General features: G+C 55.4%; 2 protein-coding genes across 6 annotated transcripts; one reads left to right on the top strand and one right to left on the bottom strand.

Annotated features, from left to right (window-relative positions):
* Nucleotides 1–68: 68 nt before the first annotated feature.
* Nucleotides 69–13,803, bottom strand: Trip10 (thyroid hormone receptor interactor 10). 4 transcript variants are annotated; one of them, XM_060371330.1, is made up of 15 exons: nucleotides 12,270–13,803; nucleotides 10,972–11,087; nucleotides 10,829–10,885; nucleotides 8,329–8,476; nucleotides 8,190–8,252; nucleotides 7,530–7,634; nucleotides 7,302–7,430; nucleotides 6,581–6,727; nucleotides 6,279–6,473; nucleotides 4,735–4,902; nucleotides 4,419–4,528; nucleotides 1,828–1,960; nucleotides 1,461–1,609; nucleotides 1,004–1,125; nucleotides 69–491 (listed from the first exon to the last, which is right to left on the bottom strand). In XM_060371330.1, exons 1-15 carry the CDS (start codon nucleotides 12,291–12,293, stop codon nucleotides 343–345), a joined length of 1,815 nt encoding a protein of 604 aa, XP_060227313.1. In that variant the 5' UTR covers nucleotides 12,294–13,803; the 3' UTR covers nucleotides 69–342. The 4 variants fall into 4 exon arrangements, with proteins under 4 accessions (XP_060227313.1, XP_021487499.1, XP_060227314.1 ...); XM_021631824.2 differs by having other exon boundaries at nucleotides 1,004–1,122; XM_060371331.1 differs by lacking the exon at nucleotides 4,735–4,902.
* A 368-nt stretch (nucleotides 13,804–14,171) lies between these two features.
* Nucleotides 14,172–22,927, top strand: Gpr108 (G protein-coupled receptor 108). 2 transcript variants are annotated; one of them, XM_021631822.2, is made up of 17 exons: nucleotides 14,172–14,304; nucleotides 14,934–15,053; nucleotides 16,486–16,536; nucleotides 16,715–16,797; nucleotides 17,625–17,743; nucleotides 17,832–18,025; nucleotides 18,122–18,226; nucleotides 19,646–19,779; nucleotides 19,879–19,954; nucleotides 20,282–20,355; nucleotides 20,449–20,566; nucleotides 20,875–21,005; nucleotides 21,141–21,184; nucleotides 21,428–21,477; nucleotides 21,603–21,686; nucleotides 21,775–21,899; nucleotides 22,455–22,927. In XM_021631822.2, exons 1-17 carry the CDS (start codon nucleotides 14,179–14,181, stop codon nucleotides 22,525–22,527), a joined length of 1,707 nt encoding a protein of 568 aa, XP_021487497.1. In that variant the 5' UTR covers nucleotides 14,172–14,178; the 3' UTR covers nucleotides 22,528–22,927. The 2 variants fall into 2 exon arrangements, 1 of the variants encoding a protein (XP_021487497.1); XR_009587205.1 differs by lacking the exon at nucleotides 22,455–22,927 and having other exon boundaries at nucleotides 21,396–21,477; nucleotides 21,775–21,789.
* The last annotated feature ends 3,716 nt before the right edge of the window (nucleotides 22,928–26,643 follow it).

The following is a 26,643-nucleotide window of genomic DNA, read 5'->3' as shown; positions in this document are numbered from 1 at the left end:
CAAGCCACCTCTCCAGAGGGTGGAGGTTCACTCCTGATACCGGAGGCACAGACTCCAAGAGCTTGGTATATAATTATATATACCATTTTTTAATATAAAACAAAACTTGGCCCAAGCCGAGCGGCAGGAACAAAGGTCTTAAATGACGAATATGTACAACCACGCGGGAAGGCACAAGTGGGTCCCTGTAGGGTGACAGGTGAGGTGGAAGAGGGGACAGCAGGTTACACAGGTCTCAGCCAAAAGCCACGAGGGCAGGAATAAAGTGCAAGGTCCTGGGGGCCCCCTGTGGCCCAGAAGCAGCAGCTGACAGCCCTGCCCCTCCTCCACACTCTGGTATGTTCAGTTGAGTGTGACCCGGAGGTAGGAGGTGGGCACGTAGCCCTCGGCTCCCTGTTTCCTCCTGACCCGCGTCCAGCCATCACCCTTGTCTTCCTCCATCAGACTGAGGTCTTCCCCCTCGGACATGGAGACGGTTCCCTCGCTGGATCCTGTTGGGGAGCGGGATGGGGACAGGTCAGGCTCGGTGAAGCCCATCGGAAGTCAGGTCTCCTAGCAACTGCCGCATCCCCTGGGGGGAGGGTTAACAGTGACAGATCTGCGTCTCCTAACCTCTGCAGTGTCTGAGAGGGTGAGTTCAGATGGGATGCCCACCGCGGGCGGCACCTTCTCACAGGCTGGGGTCCTCTACTGCGCGGAAGGGGGAAATGGAGAGCCTTCGCGGCTCAGTGCATGTCTGACAGCCTGAGTTTGCGCCCCGGGACATGCATGGTAGGAAGGGACACTCCTGAACGTTGCCCTCTGACCTCTGACACACAAAATAAAATATTTTAAAATAAAATAAACCCTTAAGGTGACTCCGCAGATCCCTCCTTTGACCAATACTGGGGATTGAACCTAGGACCTCATGAACACTAGTCAAGCATTCTACCACCGAGCTACCGTCTTCAGATGAAGTTCTTTTCATCAAAACATGAAAAGTCATCTCATGGTCTAGGCCCACCTTCGAAGTGATAGATAGCCACACACTGGCCAATAGGGGACGCAGGCTCTTCAAAGTCCTCATCGAACTCAGTATAAATGGGGGTATCCTGGCCTTCCTCTGAAGGGGGCTCTTCTGAGCTGCTTGGAGATGCAAAAAAGATGAGAACAAGATCCTCCAGGGTCTCTGAGCTGCAGACTCCCAGCACCTCTGACCACGCCCCCCAAACCAACCCCTCACTGGGAAGTCCTGGACAGGGCTCCACCCCTGACCACGCCCCAGCCCCTCACTGGAGCGGGGGGGGGGGGGGGGGGGGGGCCTGGGTGAGGCTCCACTCCTGACCATGACCCCAGCCACGGGGCTCCACCCTGACCACACACTGGGGATCTTGGGCGGGCTCCACCCTGGCCACGCCCAGTCCCTGGGCGGGGCTATAGCAAGGCTACACCTCAAACCTGGTTTTGGTTTCCCCACTCACCTCTCCTTATTATCCTGGGATCCACTGTTGTTGCTGCTGCTGCTACTGTCAGGTGGGGCAGTAGCTGGCGGGTCAGGGGGCCTGGTGTGACGGCTCAGGCTGTCCCCTCGGTTGCTGAGGACCCGGCTTTCAGCTTCTGCCAACCAAGCCTAGGGTTGGTTGGGGATCACAGCATGAGTTCCAGGGCAAGATATTGAGGTCATCCTACTCTGGACTACTCTGGATTTCCTGACATCACCCATGCACACCCAAAACTTAGATGGGAGGCAACTGGATTCTATGCCCCCCCCCACGGCCCTGTCTCCCACCCCGCTGTGACTCATGCAGCTCAGCCTGCCCCCACCCCTCCCCAGGGCATCCCTCTGACCTCATACTTCTGTACTTCCAGCTTCAGCCTCTCAATGTTGCTCAGGGTTTCTGCGATGCGGGGCTCCAAGCTGGCAGGGTCCCCCATCTGCGGTGTTTTCTCATATACGTCTTTCATCTTCTTTAGGGCCTCCCTAAGACCGGGCAGACAGAGACAGGAAGGAAAACACATGCTCTCGTGACTTAAGTTAAAGCAGGCTCAAGGAGAGGCAAGACTCGGACAATGCAGACTAAAATGGCTGTGCCTAACAACACACACTGAGCTGGGCGATGGCAGGTTTAAGGCCAGCCTCGGCTACGGGCTGGGCAACTGAGTGAGAACCCGTCTCAAAAAAAGTCAACACAGAATTATAGAGATGACTCAGTGGGTAAGGTGCTTGCTCACCCACTAAGTGAGGACCTGAGCTGGATCACTGGGGCCCAGGTACAAAGACAGGAATGGTCGCGCACACTTGTGATCCCAGCACTAGAGGCAGACGCAGTCTAGCTGAGCCTGGCTGCAGGCCAGGTAAAGATGTCGTCTCAAAAAAAACGAGGCGGATAGAGAGATGGCTCCTGGGGCAAGCGCACTGCAGCTGACGGCCGGAGGACATGGCTTTGAGTCCCCAGCACCCATGTCAAAATCTGGGTGTGGCCCATAGGTGTCTACAACTCAAGCGCTATGGGGCAGAGATAGGAAGAGGCAAAGGGCCTGCTGGCCATCAGCCCAGATGCCAGGTCAGCAAGAAACCTTATCTCAAGGGAATGAGATAGAGAAGCCACCACGTGAGATCCTCTGGCCTCTGTGCGTGCAGGGCTGTACATGAAACACACACACATGCACACGCGCGCACACACACACACACACACACACAAGAGGAAAATGCCTGACCTGCACCTGAGGAACAACACTCAAGGTTGGCCTGTGGCCACTATGTGACCGAGCATTCACGTGAGATAAGTAAATAAGATAGGCATGGTGGCACACTAAAGTTCCGTGCCCACCTGGCACAATCAGAAAGACCCTGTCTCCAAATACAAAAGTAAGAGCCAGCAGGATGGCTCAGCACATAAAGGCACTTGCCACCAAGCCTGACAAACTGAGTTCAGGGCCTGGGACCCACGTGGTGGGAGGAGGGAGCTGACTCCGCCAGCTGGCCTCTGGCCTCCACATAGGAGCCACGGCATGAGGAAGCACATAGACAAAGAGAATGAATAAAAGAAAGAAAAGGAAAAGAAAGAAAATGAAGAAACTGAAAGCCAGCCGTTTTGACTCGAGGCCGGCAGAGGCCTCACTCCACTATAAAGGCCAAGACTGCATAGTTCCAAGCGTGGCTTCTGCCCCATGGTTTCCACTCTCCGGAGAAGGCCACATGTGAACAGCCAACTAGAATCTGGCCAGCCACCTGCTAGCAAGTGCAAGCGTCGCTCTCGTTATGTAAGGAGGCTGGGGAGAGGATTCTGTTGTTGCTTGGAAAGAATGACTAAAGATTTTCTTGTCCCTTAAAAAAAAAAAAAAAATTCTGGCAGATTTTCTTCACGTTAATTTCTGTTTCGGCATTAGATAACTCAGCTCTCCTTTTCCTCCTGTCAAAACGGTGACTCACACCGACAGAGCTCCTGACAGTGAGCTGTCTTGGCTTTGATGGGGTAACACTCCTCAAACTGGGCTTTTGTTTTGTTTTGCAGTCTACTAAAAACTGAAACTGAGCCTCGGTGCCAGTTTTGCCGTTACAGCGAGGTGGGAGACTGAGGCAGGAGAACTGAAAGTTCTGGAACCATCACTTGTGGCTGAGGAGGTGGCGCAGTAGTGTTCAGCGGGCAGGCACTAGGACCTGTCCTCAATTCCCAGTTCCAAAGAACAAAGCTCTACAGCCCTCGTATCTGGAATCCCAGCATTGGGGAGGCAGAACTAGGAGACCCCAGGTCTCAAAGGCCTGCCAGCCTCGGCTACTCAGCAGGCCCAGGTCCCCACAAGAGACCCTGCTCAAAAAAAGTCACGTGAAGCCAGTGTGGTCACGCACATCTTTAATAACATCACGTGATTTCGAGACCAGCCTGGTCTACACAGTGAGTTCCAGTCCAGCCAGGGCCACCTTGTCTCAAAGAGCAAACACAGACAAATGAGAAGAACAAAGCATGGGGCTAGAGAGACTGCTCAGAGGTTATGAGCGCTTACTGAGCACCCCGAGAACCTGACTTCTGGCTCCTGCACCCCATAGCAAGCTGGGCATACAGCCACACAGCACCACTGGTATGTAACCTTGGTAGGCAGAGACGGGACAGCCAGTGCTCGCTGGATGCCAGCCTGGCCAAAAAGATGCTAAGTCTTCTCGTGTCGGGGAGAAACCCTCCCTCATAGGGAAGAGGGGGATGACCTCCCCCTCTGTCCGCTGTGCAGGCTCCTCTGCCAGCACACACACGCGCAACCTTCAGAGCCCAGACTATGCTGGCAGGATTGTTGTGTACCACTGAAACCCGGCAGCAGCAGGGATGGACCTCAGGTGGCCAGGCAAGTGTTCTACCGGCGAGCACATCCCCAGCCCTTGGTAGGCCTGCTTAGCTCTGCGTTTGCAGCCTGCCTCCTCCACCACTGCGCGTGCTCAGGCTCACCTCTGGTCCTCCTCCTTCTGCAACTCACGGTTCCGCTCTTCTAACTGTTGCTGGAGTCGCTTTCTCTGCTGCTCTGGGGGCAGGTGACTGAAATCTTCCGTGACCACCGTCTGTAAGGTGAGACAAAGTCTGAATCTGGGATTCGCGACCGTGTGCTTCCCAAGCACCTCTCTCACTCCTGAGACACCAGATCCACCTTCCTCCCCTGGCAGGGGTTTTGGGGAGCGAGGCCATGCACAGAGCAAAGCTGGAATCTGGGGGGACCCAGCAGGCGGCAGGAAAGAGCCCAGGGTCCCACCATCCGGCCTCAACTTACCCCACGGCCGCCTCGGAGGCTGCGGAAGGATGCTAGCCGCGGTTTGACTGACTTACTGATCTCGCTCAGTATGGCCAAGGGGTCGCGGCCAGAACGGGGGGACGGGGGTCCATCAGACAATGTGGAGGGTAGGTGACCCCCCAGGAGGGACAGGGATGGGGGACGCGGCTACCGGTGGGGGCCAGGGAAGGGGGGACAGGTCAGGGATGGAGACGCGAGGTTGTAGTCGGAGGATGGATGGACGCAAGGAAGGACGGACGGATGGGACACAGGAAACAGGAAAAACAAAATGGAAAAAGAGGGAAAAATAATGATAAGAAAACCACAACTGAATTGTAAGATCACACAGAAAACACTTGTAAAAGCAACAATGAAAGACCTGGGAGGCACCAGGGAAGACAGGAGCTGGGGAGCCAGGGCCAGCGAGAGGGCTCAGCAGGGAAAGGTGTTTGCCGCTAAGCCCTGAGTTCCACCCCCAGGACGCACAGGGCGGAAGGAGAGAACTGATTCCCATAAGCTATCCTCTGACCTCCACACACTCCAAAGCATAAAGAAGAATCTAATAAATATAAAAGACTATGAGGCAGGTGTCACGGCCACTTCCCAGGCCCTCTTTGTGTCTTGAGTCTTAGGACTCCTATAGCACCCCAGGAGGGGAGCGCCTGCTCTCCTCTATGCTGCGCTTTCTGGGCTTACAGTCTAGAAGGCAGAATGCATGCCAGAAGCAAGGACCGGAGACAGAGCACGTGAAAATGCTTGCCAATACCGAGCGTGATGACCTAAGTTTGATTTCCGGGACCCAGGCAGGCTGAGTCCTGAAAGTCCTCCCGTGTAGTCTAGATGCTCTTAAACACACACACATACACGATAAACATAAATAAGAAATAAATGTCTTTTTTTTTTTAAAGAACCAGGGTGGTCAGACACATAGGCCAAAGGGGATGGACAGGGGGATGAGACAGGGGGATATCAGGTGCTTGTCTACCACTAGAAAGTCCAAGTTCAAGGGAGGAGAGAGCAGGTGTCAGGTAAGAGGGGTCGGAGTCTAAAGTTAAGTGGGATAGAAAGAAAAAAAATGGAAGGAATCGCTAAAAGAAGTACTGATTGTGGATGGGATAAACCAAGGGGTGTCAAGGTACACACTGGACCCTAAAAGTCAAACTCCCAAGAAGGAAATGCACAGGACCTGGAGGGTCCCCCAAAAACATGGAGGACGGAGATAAGGAAGGGGGTGCCCAGGGATGAGGGGGCGGTATCACAGCTGTCAGGCCAACGTGAGCTCTTCGAAGGTCCCAGGATGCACAGAAGATGCCACAGGCCCTCCACCCAGCTCCCTCCCAACCTCAGAGGGACTCCAAAGCCAGCCAGCAGGCTAGCAGGCTGCCTTCCTCTGCTTCCTTCCCTCCAGCCTGGGCCCATGGCCAAAAGGAAAATTCCTGCCCCAGGACTCAGCGCTCCGAGTGGCTGGAGCTGACTCAGTGAGGACCTCGGCTGACTGTCCCCCCTTCCTACCCACCCTTCACCCCAAAAGCTCCGGACCCCACCTTGTTCTTTTTCCCAAAGGGCCAGCGCTTGGCACGGCTTCGGTTAGAGGCTGCTCGGAGCTCAGGCCTGCTGTCCGGGGTGCCCAGGCTGCTGTCTGAAGGCACCCGGTTCATGACTTGGCTGAAGTCTTCGAATTCCAAATCCCCTGGGCGGGCGAACCCTGACTTGTGTAGTTCAATGAGGACCTGTGAGTCCTATGGGAAGGGAAGAAGGCAAACTAGTGTCTACTTCAAGAAGCTACTTTTGGGGAGCCACCCCCCTTAGCCCACTCCATCCCACTGGGCCCACGCTGAGCACCCACATTCTTAGCGTCCACAGACTCCGCAGCCACCTTCATACCCTCCAAGCATTTGCCGATTATGGGAACCACCTGCAGCTCAGCCTCGGCTAGGAGCCCATACCCGGCCCCAAGGCGGGTGGCCCGGCGCTCATCCATATCCTGCAGCTTCTGGAGCAAGGAGGAGAATGGCTTGTGAGTCAACCCTGCAAACACCTCCAGGCTGAAGTCATTGCAGCCCCTAAGCCCAGGCTTGATAGGGAACATGAAATGAGATCTGCCCTCTCGACCCCAGGGGCAGAGGTGAGAGAGGCAGGGCAGCAGTGTTTTCTCGGGGGACCCAGGAGCTCAGAGAAGTCCTCGCAAAAGAGGTTACAAGGAGACAGAGCCCTGAACAGAAAGTACATGCCACCCCAGGTTGGTACAGAGAATGGGGAAAGCGGCTGGGGAAATTTTGAGACCTGAGCTTGTGAGAGCTGGACCTCAGAAGGATGAAGAGGAGTTTCAAAAGCAAAGAAAGATGTCTCTCCCTCTAGTTCTTCTTCTATTTATCCATCCCTTTCCTATTCCTTCCTTCCCTCCTTCCCTTCTGAGACAGATCTCTCTACACAGCCCTGGCTCTCCTGGAGCTTGCTATGTAGACCATGCTGGCTTTGGTACTGCCGCCATCCTCCTGCCTCTGTCTCCAGAGTGCTGGGACTCAGCGGACTCTGAGGGACTCTGTCAATGAGCTCAAAGTGCTCACATCGAATATCTGCGGCATCTGGGAGAAGTAGAAGTGAGCCTGGTCTCGGTTGAAGCGCTGCAGCTGGGCTGCATACTCATTCTTACTCTCCTCCGCCATGTGGTTCCGCAGGTGAGCTTGCTGTTTGGCCTGGGCAATGGGTTGGCAGGGTGGGGTCATCGTCAGAGAGCAGCCCGGTGACCACACTCCAACCGTCACAAGCCGGTGGCGACCCCACCCCATACACACCTTCTCCACATCCGCCTTGGTGGCGTTAATGTCCTGGTCCAGCCGCTCGGCCGTGTGAGCGGCTTTCTCAGCCTCCCGGCAGTCTCGTTCAAACTTCCGCTTACTCTATGCAGGAGACAGAGGTGGAGTGAATAAAGGCCTTCCTTCCGCCAGCAGCAGCGTAGAGAGGCCAGGTTTACAGGGAGCTGTGTACCAGGCAACAGTCACCCCAACATCAGGGAGGTGGAGACAGGAGGGAGGATCAAGGATTCAAGGCCAACCTGGACCACCACATGAGACCTTGTCTCAAAAGCCAAAACAGAGACAGAGAGATGCCTCTGCAGGTGAAGGTGCTTGTCAAGAAAGGCCATCTACCTGAGTTCAAGTCCCAGAAACCCCACAGAGGTGCAAGGAGAGTTGTCCTGGAGTGGCACACACCCGGTGGTGTGAAAATGCCCGCCCCTCAACACACACAATACAGTTCAAGGCCAGGCCAACCTGGGCTACTGGCGACCCCCACCTCAAAACAAAAAGTGTAGGTATAATAGGTGTGCTGAGTACCCTAGAGCTAGCAAGGTCCACCCCCCCACACACACATCACTCCACACCCACCACACAACATGAATGCCTCTGTGGACCACCACCACCTCTTGAGCCACCAGCCACCCCCTACACACTCACACTTTCCAGCTGTTTGAAGCCATTTTCCAGCTGCTGCTGGGCCCGCCGGCCTTCCTGGAAATGCTGTGCAAACAAAAGGAAGAGCCTCAGCGAGGTTCCAACAGGGTCCCCGGCAAGCACGGGCGGGAGGGACTCTCACCATCTTCCGCTCCTGCTTCATCTCATGGGAGTATTTGGCCAGTTCCAGGCATACTCGGACGCCAAGGCTCTCGGCCACCAGCTCTCGCTGGCCAGCGAAATCATTGACCTCCTGGAGAAGCTGGACGAACGACTGCTGCTGGCTGAACCTGGCAGAGAGAGACAAGGATAGGTCAGAACCAGAGACAGACCAGTGTGAATCCCGCCTGTCATCCTGGGGCACAGGGCGACCAAGAGTTTAAGGCCAGCCTTGGCTACCTAGTGAGTTTGAGGTCAGTCTTAGCTAGTTGAGACTCTGAGAAGAGGAAAGGAAGGAGGGAAGGAGGGAGGGAGGGAAGGAAAAAGGAGAGAAGGAGGGAGGGGAAGGCAGAAGGAAAGGAAACAAGACAAAGGAAAGAAGGAAGGAAGGAGGAAAGGAGGGAAAAAGGAGGGAAGGAGGGAGGGGAAGGCAGAAGGAAAAGAAACAAGACAAAGGAAAGAAGAAAGGAAAAAGAAAAAAAAAAAAAAACTGGAAGTCTTGAACTACATTCGCTCCCAAGTCTGCGTCTAGCCCTAACCCCAGCCCTTCATTCAGAAGCGCTCTGCAAATCCAAGGTTTGGAAGCACAATGCTTATATAACATCTTTGTGGCTGCTTGAGCCGGCATCTCACTCTGCAGCCCTGGCTGACCTGCAACTCCCAGGGCTCTGCCTGCCTCTGCCTCCTGAGTGCTGGGATTCAAGTTGCACACCACCATGCTCAGCCCTTAGGACATCTTCTGTGTGTCACTCCTTGGCTGGGGGCAGAATGCTAGGATCAAATGTTTGTTTGTTTGGGTTTTGAAGCAGGGTCTAGCTACATCGCCCAGGCTAGTTCAGAACCCTTGCTCCTCCTGCCCCAGCCTCCTGACCGCAGAGACCACAGACCTGAGCCACCATAATCAAATTTTACAGAGAAGTGTGAGTACAGTAATCCTTTGGTAGCCATGGCAACCATTTCTAGGGTTTGGTACCTAGAAGGTACCAAAGTAAAGGATGCTCAAGCCCTTCTGTGCAAGGGTAGGGTTTGCACAGAGCTTCCCTAGATGACTCAGGGTCCTTCCTCTACAGTGCAAACACTTAATCCAAACTGCCTTGATTAGGGGACAATAGCCCAAAACACTAGCTATGTTCCAAAAAGAAACAATTCTGTCAGAGTGTTTTCAATCAGGGGCTGGGGCTAGAGGCGCTAAGTGAGTAGAGTGTCCACCCAGCATGCATGAGGCCCTAGTTCCATCCCCAGTGCCATACAAACGGTGGCACCTGTCTGTCGTCCCAGACCGACTGAGGCAGAGGTGGGGAGATCAGGAGTTTGTGGTCATCCTGTGCTTTTTAGTGAGTTTGAAGCCAGCTTGTGCTACATGAGACCACACACACTCAAACATGCATTTTTTATTTTTCAGTCCTGGAAACGCCTGATCAAGCTAAGTGAGTATCATTCACATCAAGCCACCAACCTAACCAGATATCTCAAACAAACAACTATCTTACTTTCTAGAGTTTTGTGGATTAAAACTTTTACTTATGTATTTATTTAAAATACAGTCTCACTGTGTAGCCCAAGCTGGCCCCGAACTCACAATCCTTCAGTCTGGGCCTCTAGATCCAGGGTGCTAGAATAATAGGCATTTGCCACCACAATGAGCTCACCTTTTAGATTTTAAAGGGAAGGGTCCAGAACACAGTTAAAAGTTCCTAAGAATAACTGCAGACTGGCTACCAGTTTTGTTTGTTCAGAATTTTGAGACAGGGTGTCATGCAGCCAGGATAGCCTCACACTTGAACTGGCTAGCCTTGAACCCAAGGATGCTAGGATGACAGGCATGAAACCAACATGACCAGCTTTGCCTACTGCTTTTACACACATAAACTCAATTCATCCTTGAACACACAACATAGAGTAGAAAGTGCTGGCTTGAGACCCATTTTACAGATGATAACAGAGGCAGTAAGTCACTGGTCCAAGCCTGGCCTAGGGATACATGCTGGACATTCCAGCTCTTGGGAGCCTGAGGCACAGGACTGCTCATTGAGATCAGTCCTGGCTACAGAGAGAGTAACAGGACAACCAAAACCTTGTCTCAAAGATAAACGCCAGGGTCAGTGACTTAACAGGTAGAGATGCTTGTGGCTGAGACGACCAGAGTTTGATCCCTAGAGTCTACATGGTGAGAAGCGACTCCTGTCGCTGACCTATGACTTCCACAAGAGCCCCGAAGGCACACCTCACTCTCCAAAATAGATAAATAGTAGGTAGAAAGCCACTTGCCCAAGCAGCTCCTCTATAGCACGTGGGGGAACCGAAGCTGAGAGTTTACAAACGGAAAAGGGCTTTCTGCTTAAATGAGTAAAGTCCACCTTCAGTCATCCAGACTCCCAAAAGGATGTGGAACTGGAGCGCCGAGTGGAGTGGCCTCTAGGAAGGAGAAAGACCCGTGCCTCCCTGCCCCCAACCCCCAACATGGAGTCTTATCCCATTCTTACTTGACTTCGGGATCATCTTTGGTAGGTTTCTTGGGAAGATACTTTTTCACAAGGCTCCTAAGATGGGGACAAAGGCAGGGAGGCTGAGAACCCAGAGGGCCCCCGCGGAAACCAGAGCTGGGAGCACCCACCCTCGCGCTCACCGGAGTTGCTTGGCGTAAGCCTGCTCCACCTCCACACGTTCTTTCACGAACTTCACGTATTTGTCCAACAGATCCAGCCCCCACTGAGTGTGGCGTTCCAGCACCTCAAACTGATCCTGATTGCAGGGGCGTGATTGGGGAGGGTCAGGGTCACCTGAGCGGGGTCGGGGGTCGGGGGGCACTGAAACCCTAGCGACCCGGAGCAACCTCAGGGCTTAGCGGTTCCAGCACGGGCTGGCTGGCTTCCCCAGGCGCCGCCCCGGCGTGGCGCAGAGGGAGGCAGGAAGCTGGCGGGAACCCCCATCTCCTCCTCCCGGGAAGAGCCTGGACAACAGGGCCAGGGCCCCAAACCGGACGGCGGAGTCTCTCGGAGTCGGGGTGTCTTTCAAGGGTGTGGAAGGAGGCTAAGCCACTCCAACTGCCCCCGGATCCTCTAATTCCCCCCAAATTCCGGAAAATCAAGAGGGCTTGGCACAAAAGTGAGGCAGAGAGGGGAAGAGTTTGTGCAACTCAAAGTGCGTGGAAGCGGGAGCGGGGGGGGGACGCTCAATGTCCAGATTTCTCCATTCGCTATGATATCCCCCCAGAATCCTCCGTGGAGTGACTCAGTTTCCCCCGCTTCTATGATGCCTCCAGTAGAGAGGCTCTCCCCGACTACACCCGAAGACTACACCGCCTCTAGAAAGAGGAGGGGTCAACAGTCCGACTGGGATGCAGGGAAACTTCCAGGGCTTCCTGGGTGAGGTTAAGAGGCGGGTAAGGGGTGGCTCCGCCCAGCGCCCGGGGCTGGGTCCTGCAGCCCCTTCCCCTCCCCCTCAGCGTCCCAAGCCCTTTAGGGAAATTGCAAGCCGGGAAGGAACCCGGTAAGGCCCCACGTGGGAGAGAAGGTGACCAAAGAATCCCCTCCCCCTCCCAGCCGGACAGGCGGGCGACGGGCAGGGACCCAGTGGCCGTAAGATTAGCCTCCAAGCCCAGGCCAGGGCGCTCAAAATAGGTGACCTCGCCCAGCTGTCCCCCTTCCCTGGCCTGGTCCAGGGACTTCTGGTGATGGCCTCACTCTCAACTCTGTGCCTCAGTTTCCCTATACCGGTCCTAGGCAAAGTATTCCTAGGGAGCTCTGGGCGTCTTGAAAGTCCCAAAAGAACTTTTGAGAGAGTGGGGAGGGCAGAGGGCGGGGACCCATGGGATCAGCTGCGAGGGAAAGCGCGGAATCCTGGTTAAGGTACTTCGGGGACAAAGAGCGGAGGCCAGGACCCCAGCAAGGGAGAATCGTGAAAGCCTGGGGGGAAAGGACTCACCCACAACTCGGTGCCCCAATCCATGCTGCTTCTGCGGCGAAGACGCCACCGCCTCCAGCCCGGGTCCCCGCCGCCCTCCACCGGAGACTCAGCCCCAGGGCAGTGTGCCCAGCCCCGCCCGCCCCACGGCCAAGACACGCCCACCAGCCTGGAAGGCCACGCCCCTTCGCGCTTTACCACGCCCCTGCCCGGCCAAGCCCCCAGCAGGCGCCCTAAGGGCGGAGCCCAAAGAGGCGGAACTCAGCGGATGCTCCACCTCTCTTAAGGGGCCATGGGCTTCTTTAAAGGACTCGTCGCTTTATTTTCCAAATTTGTTTCCCCATATTACTCTCCTCTGCCATCCCAAACCTTTCATCTTTTCCTTTCAACTTTGCATTTCTTTTAAAGGGTCAAAATTGGAAAACTCCAGATCCAAGCAGCCTCTCCAACTTCTCCCCCACTCCATGGCAGGGAAAACCTGTGGTCGGTCACTAGGCTCTTGCGGGGACCGACTCGGCTCCAGAAATCTCCATTTCGTTCCATTAATGGTTCCCTCCGGCCACAGAGCAGATGGGTGACTTCGATCCAGCCCAGCACGCGCCTCCAGCCAAGGCCAGGTCCATTAGCGCGCCCCCACCGCATCCTGACTTCTCTTCCTCCTCGCCAGCCTCCTCTGGGAAACTGAGGACAGGCTGTCCTTGGGCACCAGTCCTGGACTACACACACACACACAAACACACGCTCACACTTGCACCTGACTGCCCATTTCCTAGCCTCATTCACTGCCCCTGAGAGGCCCCGTAATTCCCCTCCCCCTCCCGCTTAGACTCTGGGACTCTGGGGCAAGTTCGGGTCCTCCCGATCATAAAAGTCTTTTCACGCCTTGTAAATCCCCTTGAGGCTTCCGCACGAAAGGGAAAAGGCCCCGGTGTCTCCCACCCCAATCTCCCCGCCTGCAGGTGCTTTCTCCTCTGCTGCGGAAGTGCCAAAACTGGCTGAGGCTGGAAGAGAAAGGCAGTCTAGACTTCTGAGGAAATAGGCCCTGGAGTCCCCGCAGAAACTGAGGCTCCAACGGGCCCTGGCCCCACCTGCTGGCGGCCGCTAGACTAAGCTCCTAGATGCAAGGCGGGGAGCGGGAACGGGGGGAGGGGCGGAAGAGGAGTCAGAGGCCGGATGATGAATAAAGTGTCAGGCCGGGCGTGCCAGGGTCAGCGATGGAGCTGGAAACTCTACAGCTGGGGTCCAGCAGTTGGGGCTCTTCCCGATCCGGGGGCTCAGTAGGAGAGATCGGAATGGGGAGAGGTCAGGGTTTCAGGTTGAAGTTGGGACTCAACCGCTGCGAGGAGGTTGAGCCTGGGGCGGAGTCTGCAAGGTGGGACCTACAACGGCACTCGGTCTGGAATGAGAGGTCAGCACGGGGTGAAGAATTTCAGGCTTCTCTTTGGCCCAGGAAAGTCGAAACAGGGCAAGCCTCAACAGACGCTTCTGTTTACCAAAAGCTCTTCTGGCCTGGAGCCATGTCCCGGGGGGGGGGGGGGGGAGAGGAAGTGAGTTCAATGGCATGCTGGGAAATGTAGTTTATGCGTGCTTTGTTGCGCGCATCTACTCCCTCTCCATTCTGGGTAATGTAGTCCTGGACCGTTAAGAGTTGGTGAAGGAATTTCGCTTTAAGGGACGGATATGGGTCCCCGGATCATTGGTGAGTCTTCCTGTTCATCAAACTACATCCGGGACGATCTGTTTAGCGATTGGAGGGCAAGAAAGCGGGGCTGAAAAAAGTAAGCGCATCCATTGGGGAGGGCTTCTGTCCGTCAAAAAGATCTCGGGTGCTAATTGGGTGACCCAACCACGTCGTGAGACGATTGGCTAACAAATGGGCAGGCCCTACTAGGCGTCAGAGGCGGTGTCGGGGGCAGTCGCAGCCCCAGAGATGGCAGTGAGCGAGAGGAGGGGGCTCAGCGGCGGGAGCCCAGCGCAGTGCGGATGGGGACGCTTGTCGCTGCTGGTGCTGCTGCTGGGCGGCTGCTCGGGCCGGATCCACCGGCTGGCGCTCACAGTGAGGCCCGCGGGCTTGGCCTCCCTTCCCCCCTCCCCAGAGCTCCGCCGGTGGATGGAGTGGCCGCATCCCCCACTGCGGGCCGCTAGTGGTCTCGTCCCTGGGCCCCCCTACCCGGTGCTCGCAATGGGTTGGCCTGGCTTAGGGGCGGGGCTTCATCTCCCGGGACCCCTGAATCCTGGCCCTTTAAATTCCGGGGGCCCCTTGGGTAACTACCCTAAGACCTCCTGGGAGGACGGGGTACCCAGTAGGGTCTTCCTGGTAGTCACTTCCATGGGGGATGGGGCGGGGCAGGGCGGGGGAGCTGCTTTGAAAACTTAGCCCAGATGGAATTGAAATGTTTTTCAGGAAGTCGAATCTAATTAAGCCAACATGCGTAGCCCACTCTCGATGTAGTGCACATCAGTATGGGGCCTTTCATGGGGTGCCACGGTCTCACCTCCTGGGCACTCAAACCCACCCTACCATAGGGAAATGCCACCACCACCACCAGCACCCTGTACCCAGGAAAGCTTTCTCACACGCTCGTGACCTGAATAAAACTGTCCCGGGGAGTCCGTGCAGTGGGGCTGGGATCTCGCTGGTGGGGAGAGTGTCCTCGCTGCCACTGTCGCTTTGGTTTCCTGCAGGGGGACAAGCGAGCTGACATCCCACTGAACAGCTTCGGATTCTACACCAACGGTTCCCTGGAAGTGGAGCTGAGCTTACTGCGACTTGGCCTCCAGGAGACAGAGGAGAAGTCACCAAGGGTGAGGACTCAGTGCACACATTCTGGAATTCCCTTTCCCGCACCCACGTGATCTGTGGCAGGCCCCATAACCTTCTTGAGCCTCAGTTTCCTCACCTATCCCTTGGGAATGAATACAGTGTCTCATGCAGTCTGAATTTGGGGGTACAGATCCGTCATCTTAGTGTCCCTGCTGGCTGAGGCAAGGAGCCCCAGACTGGGCGGTCTCTTCAGGTGCTCTACTGCTAAGCAACCCCACCTCAGCTCCTTTGTACTATAAGAGTTTATACGTGTATAGTGTATTTTAATCATACTCAACCTCCCCCAACACTTCTCCTCCCCCTAACTCCTTCAAGATCCATCCCCACCTTTCCAAACTCCTCCCAATCTCCAGCTGTCCAATAACTCTGTGGACCAGGCTGGGCCACAAACTCAGATCTCTGCCAGCCTCAGTCCTGAGAGTAAAGGCCTGTGCTCTTTTTTCATTTTCATCTGGGGCCACACCCATAAAGAAAACTTGCTCTTCCTCACCCATCATTCACCCGCTGGCCTTAGCTCCTCAGCTAGGTGTGGGGTTATGAGCACCCTTCTTTCTTTGCTGGAATGTTGACCAGCTTGATCCTGTGTGGGTGACCATGGCTGCTGAGAGTTCATAAGCAGCAGTCTGCCATGGCCAGAAGACTTTTTTTTTTCCGCTCCAGTCCTCCCCAACTTCTGGCTTTTACAGTCTTTCCTTCTTGTTCAGCGATGTTCCCTGAGCCTTTGGAAAAGAGGTGTGATATAAATGTCCCATTTATAGCAGCCTCATTTTCTCTTTTTGTTTGTTTGTTTGCTTGCTTGCTTATTTGTTTTTGGTTTGGGGGTGGTGTTCAAGACAGGGCCTTACTATGTAGCTCTGGCTGTCCTGGAACTCACTATGTCGACCAGGCTAGCCTTGAACTCACAGACGTCTGCATGCTGGTATTCAAAGGCATGCATCACTGTGCCTGGCAAGCAGCCTCATCTTGACAGTTTGTTTTGCAACAGGGTCTGACGTAGTGCAGTTTAGCATCAAGCTTAAGTCCCTCCTGCCTTAGCCCCTGAAACTGCAACCATGCTCTCTCCTGCCCAGCACCGTTAACATTTTAAGGGAGTAAAATCAATCAGGCTGTGAACAGTGTCTCAGAGGAAGTACATTCCCTATGAGCGTTGGGAGCCAGGGGCAGGTCATTGGGAATCTAGCATAGGGCGGGCGTTCATTACCTGTGAGGTGAGCCAGAACTGCTGCTACATGGTGAGGCGGCTGGAGAGTTGCTGCAAATTCACAAGTTCAACCCCTAGCCTGGCCAACCTCGGTGAATCCCCTGCCAGCTAGGGCTACGTAACGAGTCCCGTCTCAAAGCAGAACAGAACTAGGTTGCATCTCTTCTGGTAGATGCTTTGGGAGCCCTTCACTGTTTTCTCTTTTCCTTCAGGTGGGGTTCAGCTTGAACCGGGTTCGATCTGGCAGCGTTCGCTCCTACTCGGTGAGTAAAGGGCTTCCAAGGGATGAAGGGGAACGGGTGTGGTGTTGGGGCCCTGTCTTCTCCATGAGAGCCTGCAGCCCTAGGGTTAGGGAAAAGCAATGGCTGGATGCGGAAGCACACTGAGCAAGGCTAGACCCATGGACAGTTGTAACCCAGTGTCCCTCCGTCCACTCCCCAGAGCCGGAACTCCCACGAATGCCCCTTGGAGAGAAACAGCAGCAACTTCCTAGTCCTGTTCCTCATCGATATCAAGGACCTGCAGTAAGTTGGGGCAGTGGACCCCCAATGACCCACAGCCCTAGGGAGAAAGCCAGTCACTTTTGGTACCTGGTACATCATGTGTTTGTGTGTTTGTATGTGTGCGCGCACATGCATGCTGCTGGAAGTTGACCCCACTGTCTTACAAATTGTATGAAAGTACTATACCCCATCACACATCCAGCCCCTCCCTGGGGGACTCCAGGTAGGAGTTTCACCCCTGACTATGCCCCAGCTCCCTTACTAGGAGATTCTAGGAAGAGTCTCTACCCCTGACCATGCTCTCAGCTCTCTTTGTACTTTTTTTCCCCTCTTTGAAACAGGGTTTCTCTGTGTAGCATTGGCTGTTCTGGACTCGCTTTGTAGACCAGGCTGGCCTCAAACTCTCAGAGATCTGCCTGCCTCTGCCTCCCCAAGTGCTGGGGCATGTACCACAAGCGCCCAGTTTCTCTTTATACTTTTAAGACAGGGTCTAAATAAGTTTTACCAGTTTGGGCCTTGAACTTACTCTGTAGCCCAGGCTGACATTGAACTTGCAATCCTCCTTCCTCTGCTCAGCCTTCCAAGAATCTTGGATCATAAGCCCATGGCCCATAAACCAGGCCGTGTTGTCTCTTGCTTATGTAGCCCATCCTAGGGGACCTGTAGTTGCTCCTGTAGGCAACCATGAGTGTGGAAGCTATGGTGGGGGAGGCGGGGAGCCAGATGCCAAGAGTTGGTGGCCAGTGGCTCAGAGAGCTGCATCAACCCTTAGGGAGGGCATTCGCACACATGGGATACCTGACCACAGTCTTCACCCTTCCCCTTCCCTATTCCTCCGCTCGCCCAAGGGTCCAAGTCCGAAAGTATGGGGAGCAGAAGAAGTTGTTCATCTCCCCTGGCCTCCTGCCTGAAGCTCCTTCCCAGCCTGGCCTTCCAAAGCCAGCGGGTGTCTCCCAGGAGAGCGGTGGTAAGTGCACGTGGCTAGGCTGGGGCACCCTGGCCATAGAGTTTTCTGCCCATCTGTCTTTTGATACTCATTCACCCATCTCCTACAGAGAGCCCTGCAGTCAAGGAGGAGCAGACAAAGCCTACAGCACCTCAGGTTCCGGGAGGCAAAACTGCTCCAGGGGGACCCGGGCCCTCGATTGAGGGCCAGCCGGAAAGGCAGCCACCCTCGAGGGACCCCACTGGGAAGGAGAAGGAGCTGGTGCTGGGGCTGGGCCACCTCAACGACTCCTACAACTTCAGCGTGAGTCCCTGCCCTGCCACCTGTGCCCCCCACCCCCCACCCCCCTCCGCCACGGTGAGAAACCCTCCAGACTGAGGCCCTTCTCCCCGCTAACAGTTCCACGTGGTGATCGGCTCCAGGGCTGAGGAAGGTCAGTACAGCCTCAACTTCCACAACTGTCACAACTCCATTCCTGGCCAGGAACAGCCGTTCGACCTCACCGTGAGTGTGGAGGGGCAGTCGTGTCACAGCCGGCTGAGCAGCTTTGTTGTCGTCCTGAGTTTGCTGGGGTGGGGGGGGACCATGCTGAGGAGCCACTTGTCTCCTCCCACCATGTGGGTCCCAGGGAGCAAACTCAGGTCGGCAGGCTTGGCGGCAGGCTTCTTCATGCACTGAGCCATCTTGCCAGCCCCTGGATGAACTTCTTGAAGTCCTCAGTTGCGCTCTGGTGGGGCCTGCATTCTAGGGCATCTAACCCTTCTCCAATTGGAAGTATTTAAGGGAAGACAAAATTGTATCTATTCCAGGTGTTTAGAGAATTCTGTGTGTGTGTGTGTGTGTGTGTGTGTGTGTGTGCGTGTGTGTGTGTGTAGGTGAGCTTGTATTATATACATAGAGAAGTGTGTTAACCCACAGTGCTGTTCCCTCAGGATGCTGTCAATCTTGGTACTGCTTTTTGTTTGCTTTGTTTTCTTTTGAAACAAGGACTCACTTTGTAGCCCAGGCTGGCCTAGAGCTCATTATGTGGGCCAGGCTGGCTTTGCACTCACTGCCCCTTCCTCCACCCCCCCCAACCCCCAACCCCACCCCCGCTCCTTGAGTGCTGGGCTTAAAGGAATGTGACACACACCAAGCTGAGCTCACCACTCACCTCACCGGGTTTTTTGAGACAGGGTCTCTGAATGGCTTGGAGTGCACAGATTCCTCAGGCTGGCTGCCCAACAAGCCGCAGGGGTCCTCCTGCCTGCTTCCAGGCCAGCCCTGGAAGGGAAAGCTACCACACCTGCCTTTCTTATGTGGGTTGTGGGCATGTGAAGTGAGCTCCTCATGCTGGCAAGACAAGCGCCTTACACCTCAGCTGCCTCCCGGCCGCTCGCATATGCCGTCCGATGCCACGAGCGGCCTGTAGACTTGTTTTCCTTTTGTTTTGAATGTGTATGTGCAGTGCATGTGGAGGTCAAAGGGCAGGTTGCAGGAGTCAGTCTCTCCTACCTTCACACGTGCTCCAGGGTGACACCTGGAGTCATCCTTGGCCTCCACACACGTAAACAGAATCACACAGTATGCCCCAAGTGATCCAGTTGCAGCATGGGTACTTGTACTGTATACTTTGGGCCGCCTTTCTCCTGGTGTCCCCTACTCAGTGTCACGTGACACCTCTGTACCCCTGGTATACGTTGTTCAGCTGTTCCCAGCCCTCTGCAAGTGTGTCAGGCCCTGTACGAATACTCGATCGCTTTGTACAGAGACCGGGTCATCTCTTTGTGTTTGTTCTTTTGAGGTCCCAGTGCCAGTCCTCTGTGGCTGCCAGTGGATAGCTGTGTACCCATTTGAGAGATAGGACCAACTGAGGCTCTGGCTAGAAAATGGGAGAGTTCGAGCTCTAGGGGCAAGGCCACCCACCTGCATCCCCCCGTACAGGTAATGATCCGAGAGAAGAATCCAGAAGGCTTCTTGTCAGCGGCTGAGATCCCCCTCTTCAAGCTCTACCTGATCATGTCTGCCTGCTTCCTGGCTGCTGGCATCTTCTGGGTGTCTGTGCTCTGCAAGAACACGTAAAGCCTTTTCACCAGCCTGCCCTTCCCCACCTCTGCCCTGAGGACCCTGCTCACTGACCTCAGCGGTGCTCTCCCCACCCATCTCTCCTCTGGCAGATACAGTGTCTTTAAGATCCACTGGCTCATGGCAGCTCTGGCGTTCACCAAGAGCGTCTCCCTACTTTTCCACAGCGTGAGCACCCAGGGCCCGGTGGCTGCACGAGGGTGGGATGGTGAGACGGGACATCTGTCCACCCGTGCGCCTTGTCCGTTTCGACTCTCTTCACACCCCGTCCAGCTCTTGCCACCCGCCTCTGGCACCATCCATCGGATAGCACTCATGTATTGTCTAACCATCTCACACGTAGCCAACCCTCCTCTATGCGGAGGGAGGCTGTGGTGATGGACTTTCATTTCCCTCCCAGTCACCCGCTCATCCCATAATTGTCTTCTGTGTTCCTAAACCGCCCCCAGCCTCCCATCCCCCTCTCTGACTGCCCGTGCATCTGCCCGCCTCCAGATCAACTACTACTTCATCAACAGCCAGGGCCACCCCATCGAGGGCCTCGCCGTCATGCACTACATCACCCACCTGTGAGTCGCCATCTCTGCACACAGGTGGGCACGCAGGGAGGGAGGGAGGGTCCCCACCTCATCTTCACACCTCCCCCAACCTGGCTCCCCCAGGCTGAAGGGCGCCCTTCTCTTCATCACCATCGCCTTGATCGGCTCGGGCTGGGCTTTTGTGAAGTATATGCTGTCGGACAAGGAGAAGAAGATTTTTGGGATTGTGATCCCCCTGCAGGTGTGGGGGCCCAGTTCCCATGGGGGGTCTAGCAGGGTGGAGGGAGGGAGGCTCAGGTGACAGTGGAGACATCTAGGGAGAGATGCAGAGGGGAATGCTATTGATGCAGGGAGGGATACAGGAGAGATGCTGGGAGGGATGCTCAGATGGGGTACAAGGAGGGGTGCTGGGGTTAGGTATGGGTAGGGGTGTTCAGGCGGGGTACAAGGAGGGAAGTCCATGGTGGTAGGGATTTGGCAGTGGCTCGTTTTCAGTGGGCTGGGGTAAGAGGATGGGAAGAGTCAGGTGGCACTCTGCCATCCCCACAGGTCCTGGCTAATGTGGCATACATTGTCATTGAGTCCCGTGAGGAGGGTGCCAGTGACTACGGACTATGGAAGGAGATATTGTTCCTCGTGGATCTCATCTGCTGTGGTGCCATCCTCTTCCCTGTGGTCTGGTGAGGACCCCCAGAGGCCCTGCACCCTCGTCTGGCTGAAGACCTGCCTCCCAGCCCCACTACCCCAACCAAAGCTTGTCCTGTGCCCTGGCAGGGCCAATATGACCATCTCCCATATTCCTCCACCTTTTCCAGGTCCATCCGGCATCTGCAGGATGCCTCTGGCACTGATGGGAAGGGTGAGGACCCCCTCCTCAAGTTTGTCCCAGCCCTGCTTTCTCTCTGACACCAGGTGTCTGCATGGCTATTCTTGTCTTACTCCTCTGGCCCCTCCCTCATCTCCCACTGCCCCACTTTTCAATTGCTCTTGCTACTGTTCTCTTATTGCCCTGGACCTGCCCCCCAGGCCCTGTTTCCTTCTCCATTGCCCTTTCGTCCTGCCACTTTCAGTGACACCCCCCCACACTTGTGCCCACCCACAGTGGCAGTGAACCTGGCCAAGCTGAAGCTGTTCCGCCATTACTACGTCATGGTACGAGTCCTGCCTTCCCACAGGCCTGAGTCCCTCCCTGCTGCCCTCTGCCCCTGACCCCCAGCCTTGACCTATCCTCTGTCCTTGTGCCCTTATCCCTCTCCCCACCAACCTCGTGCCCCCAGGTCATCTGCTATATCTATTTCACTCGTATCATCGCCATCCTGCTGCGAGTGGCAGTGCCCTTCCAGTGGCAGTGGCTGTACCAGGTGAGCGAGGCAGGGTCCCCCCAGTAGACTGTGGGTCAGGAGTGTGGGTGGCCAGGGAGCCCCGCCTGAGCCCACACCCGCTCCCCAGCTCCTGGTGGAAAGTTCCACGCTGGCCTTCTTTGTGCTCACGGGCTACAAGTTCCAGCCGGCTGGGGACAACCCATACCTGCAGCTGCCCCAGGAAGATGAGGAAGACATACAGATGGAACAAGTGTAAGCAGAGCTGCAGGGGTGGGGGCCAGGGCCCGAGGGGGCAGGACCAGGAGTTCTTTGGAGCTGAAGAAGTTAGGGAGCTCACAGCACTGGGGCAACAGGGCAAGATGGGGCGGAGGCCCAGGCTGCTTCTGGGGGTACAGCCAGGAAGGGTGGTGGGTGGGTGGGGCTAAAGGTAGGCTGTGGGCAGCTCTAACACTGGTCCAGGTGGTGCTTGGAGATAGCCTAGGAGAGGGCAGAGCTGGCTCTGAGGTGGGCTGAGGAAGATGAGGGATAGGATGTGGAGGAGGGTGGACAGGTCTAGAGTCACTGGGGGTGGGATTAGAGTACTGGTAAAGGACGGGCTACATCCCGCAGGGCCTCAGGCAGGCTGGGCCAGGACCATGCCACTCTGGAGCCAGGTTAATTTGGCAGAGTTAAGACTGGTGTACCGACCACTGGGCTAAGTCGGCCTGGGAGGGTAAGACGGGAGTGGGCGGGGCTGAAGGAGCTCTTGGACAGGGCCTGCTGCCATTCAGCTGCTGGACCCTGCTTCTTCCGTGTGCCCCCTCCCAGGATGACGGACTCTGGGTTTCGGGAAGGCCTATCCAAAGTCAACAAGACAGCCAGTGGCCGGGAACTGTTGTGATTTCCCTGCGTCCAGCCAGCGCCCTCGGTCCTTCTGCATCCTACACCCCTATATTTGTCCCCAAGTGTGCAGGGAGCCTGAGGGGACCATGCCGATGAGGCACCCAGGATTCGGGTCCCCAAAGAGCCTTTCAAAAAAGATGCTCTTCTCCCAGCACCACAGCCCTCTCCTTGGCAGAGGACACTTCAGCCTTTTGCGGTACAATAAGGACCAATCTTTTTCATTTAAGTTTCTTGACTTTAAGGGTTTTGAATGCCTAAGGCAAGCTGCATTTATGATCTTAAATCCTGAATTCTCAGTCTATGTGGTGGCACATGTCTGTTGTCTATTGCTCTGGAGAGCCTGGGCCTTATGAAACCTTGAGTAAACAAATAAAAATAAAGAGAACTCGGAATTTACAGTGAGGGGAGGACATCGGGCGAGCGGACACTGTGCTGGGCCCTGTGCTCCTGGGGAAAGCATGACCAATCCTTCCATCCCAGTGATCACAGGCCTTTCAAGTCACCAGACCAGGATGAGGGTCCCACAGGGACAGACCACAGAAGTCTGGAAGGTAGAAAGAAAGGTGAAGTGTGTGCCAAAACCTCCATAAAGACCTGTATGTGCTTGTAATCCTCGGAGGGGGAGGGTGCAGACCTCCAGGCCTGGCTGCCCAGCCAGCCGCGCCTACTTCCTGCAGCCCAGGCCTTGAGCTACCCCATCTCAAAGCTCAGGTGGATGGCAGCTGAGGAACAGCAGCTGAGGCTGTCACACCTGCAGATAATAGCGTGGGTGTGTAGGTTAATGGGTGTCTTACAAGTCCCCGAGGCCACTGAGTAAAACTAATAGCCAATAGCCGTCATGTTGGTTCAAGTCTGTAAACCCAGTATTCAGGAAGCTGAGGCTAGCCCAGGCTACAGAATGAGGTCCTATCCATGTGGAAATGGATAGTCATAGCTGTAAGGGTCTAGCAACAGCCTCAGCCTGGCCTCCATTAGAGTTAGCTCTTCAAGAAGGCTCTCTGACCTCCCCTGAGGATACCCAGGAATGTCTTACAGAATGCAGAGACATCATGGTTTCTGGGGAGGGGTGAGGAAAGGGGCCGAGTGAAGGCTTCCACAGTAAGGGGATGAGGCCAGCTGCAGCCCAGATGAATAAACAACCCAGCCAGCGGAAGCGCTCCACTCCAGCTGGATAGAGTGTGAAGGAGGCGGTGGAAGGCAGAGCTGGGCCTGGCTGGGCCAGCAGCAGAACACAGATTGCTGAGGCTTTGTGCTAGGGCCCACGGGAGCCGTGGGAGAATCAAGGGGAGTGCCCTGTGCAGGTGTACTGCGTGCTGGAGTAGACCGTTACAACCTTCCCACTCCAAAGATGGGCACACGCTAGCCGTCAACAGGTGTGAAAAAGTTCCCTGACAGTGAAGGGGCCTGAGGATGGGGCTTAGGGAAGATCCAAGGGTGAGACAGAGGAGAGGTCACCCTAGTGGGCTCTAGTGTCCTCAGTGCTCATGTAGGAAGAGGTGAGCCAGAGCCGAGGCAGGGGAGTGAGCTCCACAGTGCACACACCTGTCTTCCCAGCGCTCAGGTGGCAGCAAGCCCATGAGCTTCGGCCTGGTTTGCGTAGTGAAAGAGTCGGGGGAGGGGGGAAGAGATGTGCGTAAGGCACCCACCTGAGTTTCTTGTTTCCGGGTGCCTTTCACTGTCCTCTGGAGACAGGCCGAGTCTACCCCATCCCCTCCTGTGTCATCTGGGCCCTGCAAGCCCCACACAGCTCAGGAGAGAAGCTGTTGTCATTGGTGGTGTGGACCTCGCAGGGTCAAGGTCCCTGGGGGTTAATGAGTTACCGGGTAGGAGGAGAGGTCACACAGCCCCAGTGCTAGGTGGACAGGAATTCCAGGAAAGCCACACAGCACGGACCTGTTCTACAAGTGGGGAGCCTGGGTGGGAGAGGGGAGGGGTGCACAGCAGTTACCCCCGGGCAGTCAGTTGAGGGGTCTGCAGCCGAACAGCAAGTCTCCCCGTCTCTTGTCCTCTCCTGATGCCCCGGCTGAAGGGGCTGCAGCTCCTACGTTTTGTTTGAGAGAGCTCGCTATGTAGACCAGGCTGGCCTGGAACTCACAAGAGGTTTGCCCCCTCTGAATCCCTAAATGTTTGTGCCTAACACCAGGCATATCTCTCTCTCTCTCTCTCTCTCTCTCTCTCTCTCTCTCTCTCTCTCTCTCTTAAAGAGTGGTTTGTTCAAAGAGCATTTTGTTTGGATTTTTTATTATTTTTAGGCAGGGTTTCATGTAGCCCAGGCTGGCCTTACACTTTCTCAGGAGCCAAGGATGACCTTGAATTCCTGATCAGAGTACTGAGCTGTCGGGCCTGCTCCACCGGCTCATTTGGAGTTTTGAGACGAGGGCTTACCATGGAACCCAGGCTAGATTGGAACTTCCGGCAGTTCTCCTGCCTCAGCCTGGGCTGAGTGTGTGTGCAGTATGTGTAGGCATATGTGCACATGCATGCATGTAACCTGTGTGTGCGTGTTCATGTGTAGGTGTGTATATGTATCCGTGTGCGTGTGCAAAGCTGACGTCTTCCTTAGTCACCACACTGTTGTTTGTTTACCACGGCCTCTCACTGGACCCAGAGCTCACTGGCTCTGTCTGGTCCAGTAGGTCAGCTTGCCCAAGGCCCAGGGAACCCCTGCCTCCGCCTCTGCCGAGGTTATCAGTGGATGCCAAAGTGCCCAGATCACTAGCTTTGTACAAGGGTGCCCAGATCTGTACGCACCTACCACCTTGCCAGGCCTTGACATTCACCCAGGTTGGTCTCAAAAGGCCATTCCCCACCCCACCCCCCAGCTTTTTGAGTATTGGAGTGATGGAGTGAGAGTGTGTGCAGGTACAGTTTTAGCCAAGTACTTTGCAGAGATCTTGTAAACAGCCTTGAGGCCAGAGTGCTGGGCACATGGCCCCCACTCGCTGGGAATCCCCTCGCATGCTCCCTGCAATGCTGGCTCAGCAGGCCCACTCGCTCCCTCTCCAAGTTCTGAACACAAGTTCTTACTTCCCCAGAGAGTCACAGGGTTCAAGAATTCCCCATCTCCCTTTCCTCCCTCACTTTCTCCCTCCAAGCGGGCCCTGGTCCAGACCTGGCTTCCTGGTTATCTCCCAGCAGCAAGCCCTGAAGTCTGATGACTTCCAGTAAATGAGGCTGGTCCAGACCTTCCCACCTCCCCGGCCCAGAAGCAGGAGCCTTAACCATCCAGCTGAGACCTAATTTTTCTTTCCCCCAGCCACTGGGTTGGCTCTTTGTTCTCAGACCTGTCAATTACTCACCTCCACCAGGCAGGGTAAACAACCACAAAGGACAAAACATCCAGTAGCCACAAAGGAGCAAACACTGGCAAATCACAAAGCTGTCCTCTTCCGAGCCAGAGTGAAACAACGAGGCCAGGAAGAGGACGGAGCACAGGGGCTCACTGCCAAGGCTGGCAACCAGACCTCATCCCAGAGATACATCCCTTCAAGGAGAAAAGGAACACCCACAGGTGTTGTCCTCTGGCGGCCACACAGGCATGAGTATATACAACAATAAATAAACAAGATGTAGTTTTAAAGTGTGTTCATATAAATAAGATGCAATTTTAAAATATGCTTACTAGAGCAAGGAGCTGAGGGCTGGGGGAGGTGGGACAGGTGAGCTGCAGAAGAGCTGCAGAGGGAACGCTTAGAGACCTGGTTTCAGAAGTTGGGCCCAGGTTTTGGAGGCAAGCTAATGTGTGCACCACCCTCCTCCCCCTCCTCCTCCCTTTCTGCCTTCCACAGAAAGGATGTCGCAATGACAGCGAAAAGACAAGCCAGGTTTGTTCTAACTCCCAGCCACCCCTGTGCCGGGAGAGGCCAGGAAAAATAACTGTTTTACAGGAAATCAGGGCAAACTGTTCCCTTAACCCTTTCACGGAAGGCTACACGAATACCTGTCCTTGGATTGGGCGTCACCATCTTGGTTCAAAGTGTTCCCACAGCCATTCACGTCCCAGTCTCAGAGGACAGTGTGGAGAGGCCGGCAGAAAGAGCTGAGATTCCACTTAGTACCAAAGACTTTCACACCCAGGTGGATGTGGCCACCTGGCACCTCAGTCCTGGGTTAC

The sequence above is a fragment of the Meriones unguiculatus genome, chromosome 17, assembly GCF_030254825.1.
Source record: "Meriones unguiculatus strain TT.TT164.6M chromosome 17, Bangor_MerUng_6.1, whole genome shotgun sequence".
Lineage (NCBI taxonomy): Eukaryota > Metazoa > Chordata > Mammalia > Rodentia > Muridae > Meriones > Meriones unguiculatus.
This window is presented reverse-complemented; position numbering and strand designations above follow the sequence as displayed.